The sequence below is a fragment of the Chinchilla lanigera genome, unplaced genomic scaffold (assembly GCF_000276665.1).
Source record: "Chinchilla lanigera isolate Chin_1 unplaced genomic scaffold, ChiLan1.0 scaffold00053, whole genome shotgun sequence".
NCBI classification, from domain to species: Eukaryota; Metazoa; Chordata; class Mammalia; order Rodentia; family Chinchillidae; genus Chinchilla; species Chinchilla lanigera.
Genome location: NW_004955454.1, coordinates 3,423,017 through 3,434,693, shown reverse-complemented (window position 1 = coordinate 3,434,693; position 11,677 = coordinate 3,423,017). Strand labels below are relative to the sequence as shown.

The following is an 11,677-nucleotide window of genomic DNA, read 5'->3' as shown; positions in this document are numbered from 1 at the left end:
ACATACCAAGGGACAACCATAAATTTTAAGGCACAGTCTCCTTTCAAACAAACAATATTTACCATTCAATATACACACTTAAGAATCTTGTAACAAAAGCCAGGTGTGGTGGCGCACCCCTGTAATCCCAGCACTGGGGAGGCTGAGGCAGGAGGATTGTTGTGAGTTCAAGACCAGCCGGGACTACAAAGTGAGCTCAAGACCAGCTTGGACTACATAGCAAGACCCTGTCTCAAAAAGACCAAAAAAAAAAAAAAAAAAAAAAAAGAATCATAACAAAATACCTTAGAGCAGTGATGGCGAACCTTTTAGAGCTTTCAATAATACAAACATCCTGTGTGGCACACATGCCGCAGGTTCACCACCCCTGCCATAGATTGTATAGCTTAAACACTGGAGGTTTCTCACCTTTTGGAGGATGGGAAGTTCAGATCAAAGTGCTAATAGTTCAGTCATCTGCTGAGAGTTCCCTTGCTGGCTAGCAGACAGCAATTTCTTACTGTGTGACCTTTTTGTGCACATGGAGGGAGACAGCAAGCTCTCTTGTATCTCTTCTAAGGGAACTAATCCTGTAGTGATGGCTCCACCCTCCTAACCTCATCCAAACCCAGCTATCCCCAGAGGCCACACCTCCAGATACTGTCAATCAACATGAATTTGGGGAAAACACAAATATTCAGTACATAACACCTTCCCTATTCACCCCTAATTCTGCGACACTGCCGTGTTTTGCTGTCACCTGTGCTATAAAACCATGCTGTGTTTCTGGTTGTGCCTCTAACATGTACATTTTAGAGTGATTTAGAACATTTTTTTAAAAGTCTTATATTTGTCAATATTTAAAGTGACTACCAGCCGGGCGTGGTGGCGCATGCCTGTAATCCCAGCACTCAGGAGGCTGAGGCAGGAGGATTGTTGCGAGTTCAAGACCAGCCTGGGCTACAAAGTGAGCTCAAGGCCAGCCTGAGCTCACAGTGAGACCCTGTCTCAAAAAAAGACTAAATAAATAAATAAATAAATAAAGTAACTACCATTTACCATTCTTAAAGATCTTCATTTCTTTGTGTAAATCCCGATTTCTGCCACGTATCATGTATCTCTGTCTGAAGAACTCTTTAACATTTTTTGTAACGTGAATTTGATGGTTGTGGATTCTCCCTGTTGTTTTTATTATTTATCTTTCTTTAAAAGACTCTCACTATAGGGCTGGGGGTTTAGCTCAGCAGCACAACGCCTGCCTGGCAAAGCACAAGGTCGTGAGTTCGATTCCCGGGACCAGAAAAAAAAAGCAAAAACAAACAAATAAAGAAATAAATAAGACTCTCACTAGGCATGGAGTTGTAAATGGGCTTTCCTGTTAGCATTCTTGGGGTGTTGTTTTCTGACTTGACGGTTTCCCATGTCATGTCTGCACTAACTGTTACACTTGCTTCTCTACATTTCTTTCTTTTTTTTTTTTTTTTTTGGTACCAGGAATCGAACTCAGGACTTTGTGCCTGCCAGGCAGGCACTGTGCCGCTAAGCTGTATTCCTGGCTGCTCCTCTACATATTCTATGCCCTTTTCCCTCTAGTTCCCACTAAGATTTTTTCCTTCATTTTTAACAATTTGAATATAATGTATTTAGATGATATTTCTTTAAATGTCTTACGAGGTTCTCAGAGTTTGTTGGTTTTGTTGTTTTGTTTTGTTCTGTTCTGTTTTGTTTTGTTTTGTTTTGTTTTGCAGTGCTGGGGATTGAACCCTGGGCCTCACACATGTTAGGCAAGTGCTCTATCCCAGCCCGTTCGGGTAATTTCTGTTACTGTTCTTATGATTCCTCAGCTGAGTTGGATCTACTGATGAACGAGTCAAAGGCATTCTTTTTCCTTGTCACTGCTTTTGTCTTGTTTTTATGTCTAGCATTTCAGATGGACTCTTCCTTACAGTTTTTCATCTCTGGGCTGAAATTCCACATCTGATAATACATGTTGTACCAACATACAGGACAAGTCTGGTCCTTTAATTGATTTACTGTTTGACTGTTATTTTTTGTTCTCCTTTTTCAAAGGAAAAAGAAAACTCTTTGAGTATCTCATCATTTTTCAATTGAATACCATCCATCATTATAGGATTTACAGATGAGGCAAATAGTAAATAGCTTGTGCATCTGGAAATGTAGCCTCTCATGCTGGGCAGTTATGTGAACATGAGCCACTCCAGTCCAGAGCTGGCTGGGTTTGGATTTTGTTGTAATTACTTTGTGTGCATTGCCAAAGATGAGAGTCCAGTTTGTCTAGCAATTTCCTATGCTTAGGCTAGGACTCTGTCTTCCATGGTGTCTGTGAGCTGAGAAGGTCTCGTGTTTCTACCCTATCCACGTCCCCTTAGACTGCTGTTGAATGTCGCCTGGGGCTTGCTGGCCTCAGGAAGTGGGAAGCAAGTAGAGCTGCGCTGTTCTGGCCCGTCTTCACTCGGCACGTGCTGTGTCAGTGGGTGTCAGGACCGAAACCTCCTCTGTGCACCTGCTCTTTCCTTGGCTGTGGCAGACCCTGAGCGAGTCCATGATTGTTTCCTGACCCTCCAGCAGAGGTGGAGTGTGTTTTTCTTTCCTTCCAGCTACAGTGACTTAGCAGTGCCTCCGGGATGACAAGTTTATTTTCCTCCCTGGTGGTTTCCAACTTCTGTTCTATAGAGAAGGGGCCAGCCAAGTGTCTACCCTCCCCCGCTCCAGCCTCAACCCTCCAAAGGAGGGAGATCATGGAGAGGAGCCGCGGTGTCTGTGCTCCTAACACAGCAGCTGCCTTCACAGAAAGTCCTCGTGAGTGTGGTGTCTTCAGCGCACCTCAATCCCACCTACACAGTCCATAGAATCTGTGCCTTGATTCCAGAATTTTCTCCACCCTGGTCTTTGCTGTCACACCGTGCCCCTGCAGACCTCTCTCCAGCCTGAAGTTGGCAGCATATTCCCACCTCATTCCTGTGTGTCTGCAGTTTTACCTGCCCCCAGTGCAGGCTCCACATGAAGTTACTTTCACAAAGAGGTCATAGCATCATTCTCCATGTTCAATTCCGTTGGCCCCAGGATGGCATCTCTCAGGTCTTGGTGTATCCTGTGTGGAAATTCTGTGTCTGATCCCTCCCCTTACTTGGCAGGGCCGGCTTCAAGGCTGTACTCCACGGTTTGGAGTCGTGTTAACATTTTCATTTTGGATTTGTTGTTTCAGAATGCAAAACCAAGGAGGAGAACCTAAACACAGACTTGAGCCCAAAGCCCTTAGTTTCAGAAGAGGTAACACCGACTCTGGGGAAGACACCTTTAGGGGGGATTGATCAAAAACATGACACCAAACAGAGCCTTTGCCTGAGCCCAAGCCCTGCCTCCCACCATGAGGCTCAGGGCTCGAAGGGAAAGGAGCCGCTCACTCAGCACCAGGCGGTTCCTAATGGGGACAGACCCTTCATATGCATCGAGTGTGGGAAGTGCTTTGGACGGAGCTCCCATCTCCTTCAGCATCAACGAATCCACACTGGTGAGAAACCCTATGTATGTAATGTGTGTGGGAAAGCCTTCAGCCAAAGCTCGGTCCTCAGCAAACACAGGAGAATCCACACAGGGGAGAAGCCCTACGAGTGTAACGAGTGTGGGAAAGCCTTCCGAGTGAGCTCCGACCTCGCTCAGCACCACAAGATCCACACGGGGGAGAAGCCTCACGAGTGCCTGGAGTGTCGGAAAGCCTTTACTCAGCTCTCACACCTCATTCAGCACCAGCGCATCCATACGGGAGAGAGGCCCTATGTGTGCCCCTTGTGTGGGAAGGCCTTCAACCACAGCACCGTCCTGCGGAGCCACCAGAGGGTGCACACGGGGGAGAAGCCCCACCAGTGTGGTGAGTGCGGGAAGACCTTCAGCGTGAAGCGGACTCTGCTGCAGCACCAGCGGAGCCACACCGGGGAGAAGCCCTACACGTGCAGCGAGTGCGGCAAAGCCTTCAGCGACCGCTCGGTGCTCATCCAGCACCACAACGTGCACACCGGGGAGAAGCCCTACGAGTGCAGCGAGTGTGGGAAGACCTTCAGCCACCGCTCCACGCTGATGAACCACGAGCGCATCCACACAGAGGAGAAGCCCTACGCGTGCTACGAGTGTGGCAAGGCTTTCGTGCAGCACTCACACCTGATCCAGCATCAGAGGGTCCACACTGGGGAGAAACCCTACGTGTGCAACGAGTGTGGGCACGCCTTCAGTGCACGCCGCTCCCTGATCCAACACGAGAGAATTCACACGGGTGAGAAGCCCTTCCAGTGCACGGAATGTGGGAAGGCCTTTAGCCTGAAGGCAACTCTGATTGTGCACCTGAGGACTCACACAGGCGAGAAGCCTTACGAGTGCAACAGCTGCGGCAAGGCCTTCAGCCAGTACTCGGTGCTCATCCAGCACCAGCGCATCCACACCGGGGAGAAGCCCTACGAGTGTGGCGAGTGTGGGCGAGCCTTCAACCAGCACGGGCACCTGATCCAGCACCAGAAGGTGCACAGGAAGCTGTGAATAGAAACTACAAGGGGCACGGCAGCCTTCTTGCCAGGGAGCTTGTTACCTCTACAAGACACGCTGAGTGATCCAGTATTACATGCTCCCGAAGAAAGGCACAGGGCGTGTTCCTGTGGGAAAAGCTTCTGAGAAGGTCCGTTTATCTTCCTCAACATCTTGAAGTTACATAGGAGGGTAATGGTACATTTGTAGCGAATATTGATAAAGATAGCCATAATTCTTTGTTTCTGTAACATTAGTTTATTTGAAGTAACTAAGGGAAGTATAAGGACTGTTGTCTCAATAAAATTTACATTCCAAATAAATTTTTTTTCCTTAGAACCTGCCTGCCTCTCCTAAATACAATTGACCATCCTAGTCATTGTACTTAAACTTAGAATGTTGTACTATTTTCAGTACTCTGTAAAAACACTAAAGTGCTGTGTGGATAAAGTGATATTTTAAAAAATATTGTCAAGTATCACCATGTGAAATAGCTGAAAATTCTAAGTGCATGGAAATACCTGTTTTGTATTTAAAAAAAAAAAAAGTTTAAAGATACATTAGTGAGAAGTGTCATAAATTTAGAAAACCCACTATCTGGTGCTTTAACTTTATTCAAGATGAGAAGGAATGTCCTGACACGTCAATAAAAACTCAACTTAAAAATGGGTATTTTCCTGAAAATCTGTCCTTATGACCTATAGAGTCTGCACTTCAGAGATCGTGAAATCTCTAGGGCCTGCAGATCCCAGCCGGCCTAGGACAAGAACTCACACAAAGTGGTTCCTCTTCATGCCCTATGGTATTTCCAAGAAAATACTAGAGATAATTCTTTGGTGGATACTTTTTTTTGTTTTGTTTTGTTTTTGGTTTTTCTCCAGTACCGGGAACCGAACTCACAACCTTGTGCATGCCAGGCAGGCGCTTTTGCCGCTGAGCTAAATCCCCAGCCCCTTGGTGGATACTTTTAAAACATAAAATTCTTAAACCCAGCTTAAGAGTCTGCTGTCTTGAGCCAGGTATGGTGGCGCACACCTGTAATCCCAGCACTCAGGAGGATGAGGCAAAAGGATCACTGTAAATTTGAGGCCAGCCTGATCTACATGGTGAGACCCTGTCTCAAACAAAACAAAAAAAGAGTCTGCTCTACTTGAATGGATTTTTCTTGTGTTTTTCACTCTTGGTTCAAGAGTCTGGTATCCATTGCTTTATACTCTGATGAATCTAGTTTACTCATAATTAAAAACTTCTTCCCGGTGTGCTGGTGCACACCTATAATCCCAGCACTCTAGAGGCTGAGGCAGGAGGATAGCTTTGAGTTCAAAGCCAGCCTGGGCTACATAGTGAGTTCAAGGCCAGCCTGAATTGCATGGCAAAACCCTGCCTCAACCTGCCCCCCATTTGTATTTGCTCAAAATTATTTGCTTAGTTTTAAAGATACAGTTCTTACAGCTCAATTTACGCCAGAGACATTTCTAGTAGCCAGCTGCAAAGGAAACAAGTATTGGATCGAATTCAAGCCTTTTCAGAACCTAAAAATAAGTGACTGAAGAAAGGTTCTCTCTTCCTCCCTCCTGCCTTCCTCTCCCCTCTCCTCTCCTCTTTGTAGGGCAGTGATCGAGCTTTCAATGATACAAACAGCCTGCTATGGCACGTGTCATAGGTTCACCACCACTGCTCTAGGGTGTTGATCTGCAAGTCTCAGTGATACACTGATGGAGACAAAAGCTTATTTCACCCTCTCTGTGCAGACACTGATGAGATGATAACAGAGGTATTAACTTCAGAGAGAACCAATTGCCGATGTGCTGAGAAAGGAGTTTTACCTCACAGAAGACAAGGGTACTGAGCGTGACTTTGGAGGACAGCCGAGATTAGAAGTGTCAGTGAAGGAAGAAAATGAGGTCACTGTGGTGTTGCTTCTGAGAGGAACTGACATCACTAGTGTGCTGAGTTTAAATAACTGAAGGGAAAATCCAAGAGAACTGGGATTGCTGAGGTGACCCTTCAAAAAGCTGAGCTCGCTAAAGTGAAGCTCCAGAGGAATGAAAATTACGGACAAAGGACTCGTGTGTTACCTAAGAGCAGAGATCACAGAGGTTGCTTAAGAGAAAAGCTGAGCTCAATGATTTATTACTGAAGAGGAGCGGAGGCAGTGCTACTTTGGAGTCAAGATGAGATCACGCATGTGTCTTCAGAGAGAGGTCAGTAAGGTACAACTACACAAAGCTGAGCTCACTGAGGCAAAAGCAGCTGAGATCAGTGAGTTGGTGCCTCAGAGAGGTCACCTGAGAGCCTGTGATCACTGGGATGTTGTTATTGAGAGGGAATGGGACGACTGTGTGCTAGCTCATAAGTTCCCCAGGAAGCACAGCTGCCAGCCCTCTCTGATCGAGTTCATAGTCCCCATCCGTCTCTGGCTATGACTCAGACCCCAGTGCTATTCAGAACACAATTTCATGTAGAAAGATTAATAAAGTCATGTTCCAATCAAGGCAACAATAAGTTTAATTAAATTTAACTTTATCATAAGATAATTTAAATCACATAGTACAAGTGTGTTGGACTGCTAAATTTTCCAACAGCTTAGGTTTTCAGGGAGCTCTCCCAAATGTACAGTTGGACTTCCTGCCTTCTTAGACAAAGTGTGCTTAGTATCTTCCTGCTTGTTCTTACTGTGTCAGACTGCATTTGACCCAGTGGTGAGCCCGCAGGCTGTCATCTAGAGGCGGAAAGTGGGCATCGATGCCCCTCTCCTGGACAGGATTCCAGCTCCATATTCTCGCCACTTGCTTCCTCCTCTCCTGGCAGCTGACGGAAGCACATGGCCAGCTGGAATGCAGGAGGGGTATGTGATACTGGAGGCCAGAATGAGCTTTGGGCCCCTCTACCTGCTAATCGTGGCCTTCTCAGCCATGACCTCCCAGTTCTGTCAAAATCATCCAATCTTATTTTGGATAATTTGCTTTTACTCAGAAATCTTTACATTTTATGTATTTGAATCTCTGTGTTATTTCTTCAAATGGATATCAAGAATTTGATACACAGTATTCTTCAAATTTCTTACTTTGGGAAATATTTTAGTCTATCTGGAATTTATTTTTTAAATTTATTTTTGGGTACTTTATAATAATCTGACATTTTCCAATAAAAAGCAATGGCTGGGCAGGGGATGTAGCTCAGTGGCACAAGTGCCTGCCTGGCAAGCGCAAGGTCCTGAGTTTGATCCCCAGTACCAAAAAAATAAAATAAAATAAAAATAAAAGTGAATTTCAAAGCAATGGCTGCAACAAGTATTTGGGGTGAAGAAAGATCAGTCAGTACCTCTGTTTGTCTTTTTGAGATTGGGTTTCACTGTGCAGTGTGGGCTGGCCTTAAACTCACTTTCCAGCCCAGGCTGGCCTCAAACTTGAAGCAATTCTCCTGTCTCAGCCTTCAGAGTGCTGGGTTTACGGGTGTCCACCACCACGCCCAGCCCAGATCAGTAACTTTGGCATAAAGATCTTCTTACACATCAGTGACCACAGGACATGAGCAAGCAATTCCAGATCAAGAAAAAGACCACGAGGGGCTGGGGATTTAGCTCAGTGGCACAGCACCTGCCTGGCAAGCAGAAGGTCGTGAGTTTGGTTCCTGGTACTGAAAAAAAAAAAAAAAAAAGAAAGAAAAAGAAAAAGACCACTGTTGGAAGCTCAGAAAAGGCTCAGATGCCAATCGCAAAACAAATGAAACATACCAGCTCCTCCTCAAGCACTAGTGTGACCATCCTACTCTGAAAGATAATGACAGCCTACAAGGGCTCAACTGGGCAGGCACCAGACAGTCCCAAAGAAAGGGCACTCCTGGAAGACAGGCTGGGGAGCTCACCCACAATGGCCACCCAGCACAAATCAGCAGGTGGTAGGGGTCAGAAGGGTCTTGTCTGGGAGTTGGACTTGCCCTGGGGCACAGAACAACCTTTGGAGCAGTACTGAGAATAGCACACGGTCAGGGGACCCACTTGGGCAAATCTGAGAAGGGGCAAGGGGAGGATAGGAAGAGGAAAGGGAAGTAAAAATGATGACGATGTGATGATGTGTATATGTATCAGTTCCCAAAGTGATTGTAACATACGCCAATAAAAATAAATTTTAAAAAACTAGGTTACACTTGTCCTATGTTGATTTCTTCTAGAATAAAGTAGGCTTCAGTGATGAGAAAAAAAGGAAGAAGGGGGTGGTGAGACAAGATGTTTGAAGAAGTAAGAACCCCGTATTTCTGAAACCTGTGGGAAGACATAAAAATACACATCCAAGAAAATCAGCTCAGTGAAATCCAGAGATATGTATAGTCAAAGTGTTGAAACTCAAGACCAAGAGAAAGTTCTGAAAGCACTAATGGGGAAACAATACATTATGCATAAAGGGGGCCAGGGATATAGCTCAGTGGCACAGCACCTGCCTGGCAAGTGTGGTCATGAGTTCAATTCCTGGTACCTAAAAAATTAAAAAAAAAAAACAACATTATGCATAAAGGGTCCTCAATAAGATTAACAGCATATTTCTTCTCAGAAGCTATGGAGCTGGGAGTGGTGGCACACGCCTATAATCCCAGCACTCAGGATGCTGAGGCAGAAGGATCGTTGCAAGTTCAAGACCAGCCTGGGCTACATAGTGAGCTCAAGGCCAGCCTGAACTGCACAGCAAAACCCTATCTTTTGGGGTGTTTTCTAGTACCGGGAATTGAACTCACAACCTTGCGCTTGCCAGGCAAGCGCTGTGCCGCTGAGCTAAATCCCCAGTCCCAAGACCCTTTCTTAAAAAGACAGAAGAAAAAAGAAATCTGGCAGAATTCATTACCACATATCTGATCTACATGAAAAACTGAAGGAAGTCTCTTAGGCTGACATGAAAGGACATTAGACAGTAACTCAAAGTCCTAAGAAATAATACAGCCAGGGATACAGCTCAGTGGCACAGTGTCAGCCTGGCAAGCACAAGGTCCTGAGTTTGATTCCCCATACCAAAATAATAATAATAATAAAGAAACTACTAGAAACTACACAGGTAAATTAAAAAGCAAATATTACACACTTTAGGAGTGGTTGGTAGCTTCTCTTTTTCCTATATGATGCAGTAGGCCAATACATTTAAAGCCCATAAACCTATGTTAATGGACACACAATGTGCAATGATGTGATCTGTGACAACAGTATAAAGGAGGAAGCATGGGATATGTCAGAGCAAATGTTTACTCTTTTTATATTTTGCAGAACTAGACATTAAACCCAGAGCTTTGTATACACTAGGCATATGTTCTGCCATCAAGCTGTATCCCCAGCTTTTTTTTTTATCTTGCTAAGTTGTTTTGTTTTTTTGGTTTTTTGGTTTTTTTTGGTTTTGGTTTTTCTCCAGTACCGGGAACCGAACTCACGACCTAGCACTTGCCAGGCAGGCGCTTTTGCCGCTAAATCCCCAGCCCCCCTATCTTGCTAAGCTGCATAGACTGGCCTCAAACTTGTGATCTTCCTGCCTCAGCTTCCTGATTAGCTAGGATTACAAGCATGTCCCGCTGTATCCAACTATACCTTTTTTTCTTTTTGTTTCTTTAAATTTCTTCTTTTTTTTTTTTGTACTGGGAATCTAGCTCAGGACCTTGCCCTTGCCAGGCAGGCACTGTGCCACCAAGCTATATCCTTGGCCCAGCTTTTTGTTTCTTTGAGACAAGATTTCATATGTAGTTGAAACTGGCCTTAAACTCACTGTGTAGCCTAGGTTGGCCTCAAACTGACAGTGATCCTCCTGGTTTAGACTCTGGAATTCTGGGATTACAGGTATGGCCACCAGGCCTGGCTTCTCAGCTATACTTTTAAAATTAAATTGCTATTAGTCAAACTAGGCTGTTAAAATCTTAGATATTTGATGGAGACCACTACAAAGCAGACCTGAGCAGGACTTAAATTAACCAACTGGCTTTTCATGTTTACTTGTGAATCTGTCCAAGGCTCCTTGTCTAGAAATGGTGGACTCATAGTAAGTGAACCTGTGTGAGTCACCAATCCCTACTAAAACCTGTGGTGGTAGATGAAGCCAGAAAGCCTCAAAGGATAAGACAAGACCACAGCCAAGGACACCTGGATCCCATCTCAACTAGATAAAGACTATAGCCTCAGGCATCTCGCTCCTGGGTGGATTAACTGAATACCTTACTTGAAGTCCTTGAGTGATTCTGCCCTTCTTGAGTACTTCCCTCCCTTCTTCTGATAACCAAAGAAATACGGGCCACCGAGAGAAGGTCTTGGCCTTAGCTCTAAGAGAATTCTGTGAGAGGGCTCTGATCCTCCTGGAGCCCTGAAATTCAATTTGCCCCTTTTTATTTAGCTTTCACTGTACACTCATTCAGGAGATTTCGGACCTGATCAGCCCGCAGTAACTAAGGGAAATTATTAACCCAATAGATGTTAATTGTAAACCCCAAGGTAACCACTAAGAAAATAACTAAAATAATCTAGGAAAAGAAAAGAAGGTAGTAAAAAAAAAAAAAAATGCAGTAATGAGCCAGGTATGGTGCTGGACGAATGTCATCCCAGCACTTGGGAGGCTCAGGCAGGAGACAAGGCCATGTGTTTGAGGTCAGCCTGGGATACATAGCAAGATCCTGTCTCAAAACAAAAAGAGCAGGAAGAGACAGACTGAGGAACCAGAAAAGGTAAAAAGCATATAGGAATAAATATTTTTATCAGTAAGCATATAAAATGTAAATAGATTAAACTATTCTTTTGAAAGGCAGATATTGGCAGCCTGAATAAATCAGGATCCAACTATATGCTATGAATGCCTCCCTTTAGATACAAGGACACAAAGAAATGGAAAATAAAAGGAGAAAAAAGTATTCCATGTAAGTGGTAATCAAAAGCAAGCTAGCATGGCTATATTATCAGATATAATAGACATTAAAACAAAAAAGTATGAGACAAGACATTATACATTGATAGAAGGTCTGATACAGCAAGAAGATACAACAATTAACCCTAACAGAGACCCAAAATACGTAAGGCAAAAATGGCAAATTTGAGATGAATGGACAGCTTTACAGTAGTAGCTGGAGTTTTTAATGAGTAGGAATTCAACAGTGAAATTAAAAACTTGAGGGGCTGGGGATTTAGCTCAGTGGCACAGAGCCTGCC

The 11,677-nt window shown here is 44.5% G+C and overlaps 1 protein-coding gene across 1 annotated transcript in view; it reads left to right on the top strand.

Moving 5' to 3' along the window:
• Positions 1–5,383, top strand: part of Znf16 (zinc finger protein 16) — a 37,723-nt gene extending 32,340 nt beyond the window's left edge. The window contains 1 exon segment of the mRNA XM_013520116.1: positions 3,435–5,383. Coding sequence (XP_013375570.1) covers positions 3,435–4,527 — 1,093 coding nt within the window. The 3' untranslated portion in view covers positions 4,528–5,383.
• The last annotated feature ends 6,294 nt before the right edge of the window (positions 5,384–11,677 follow it).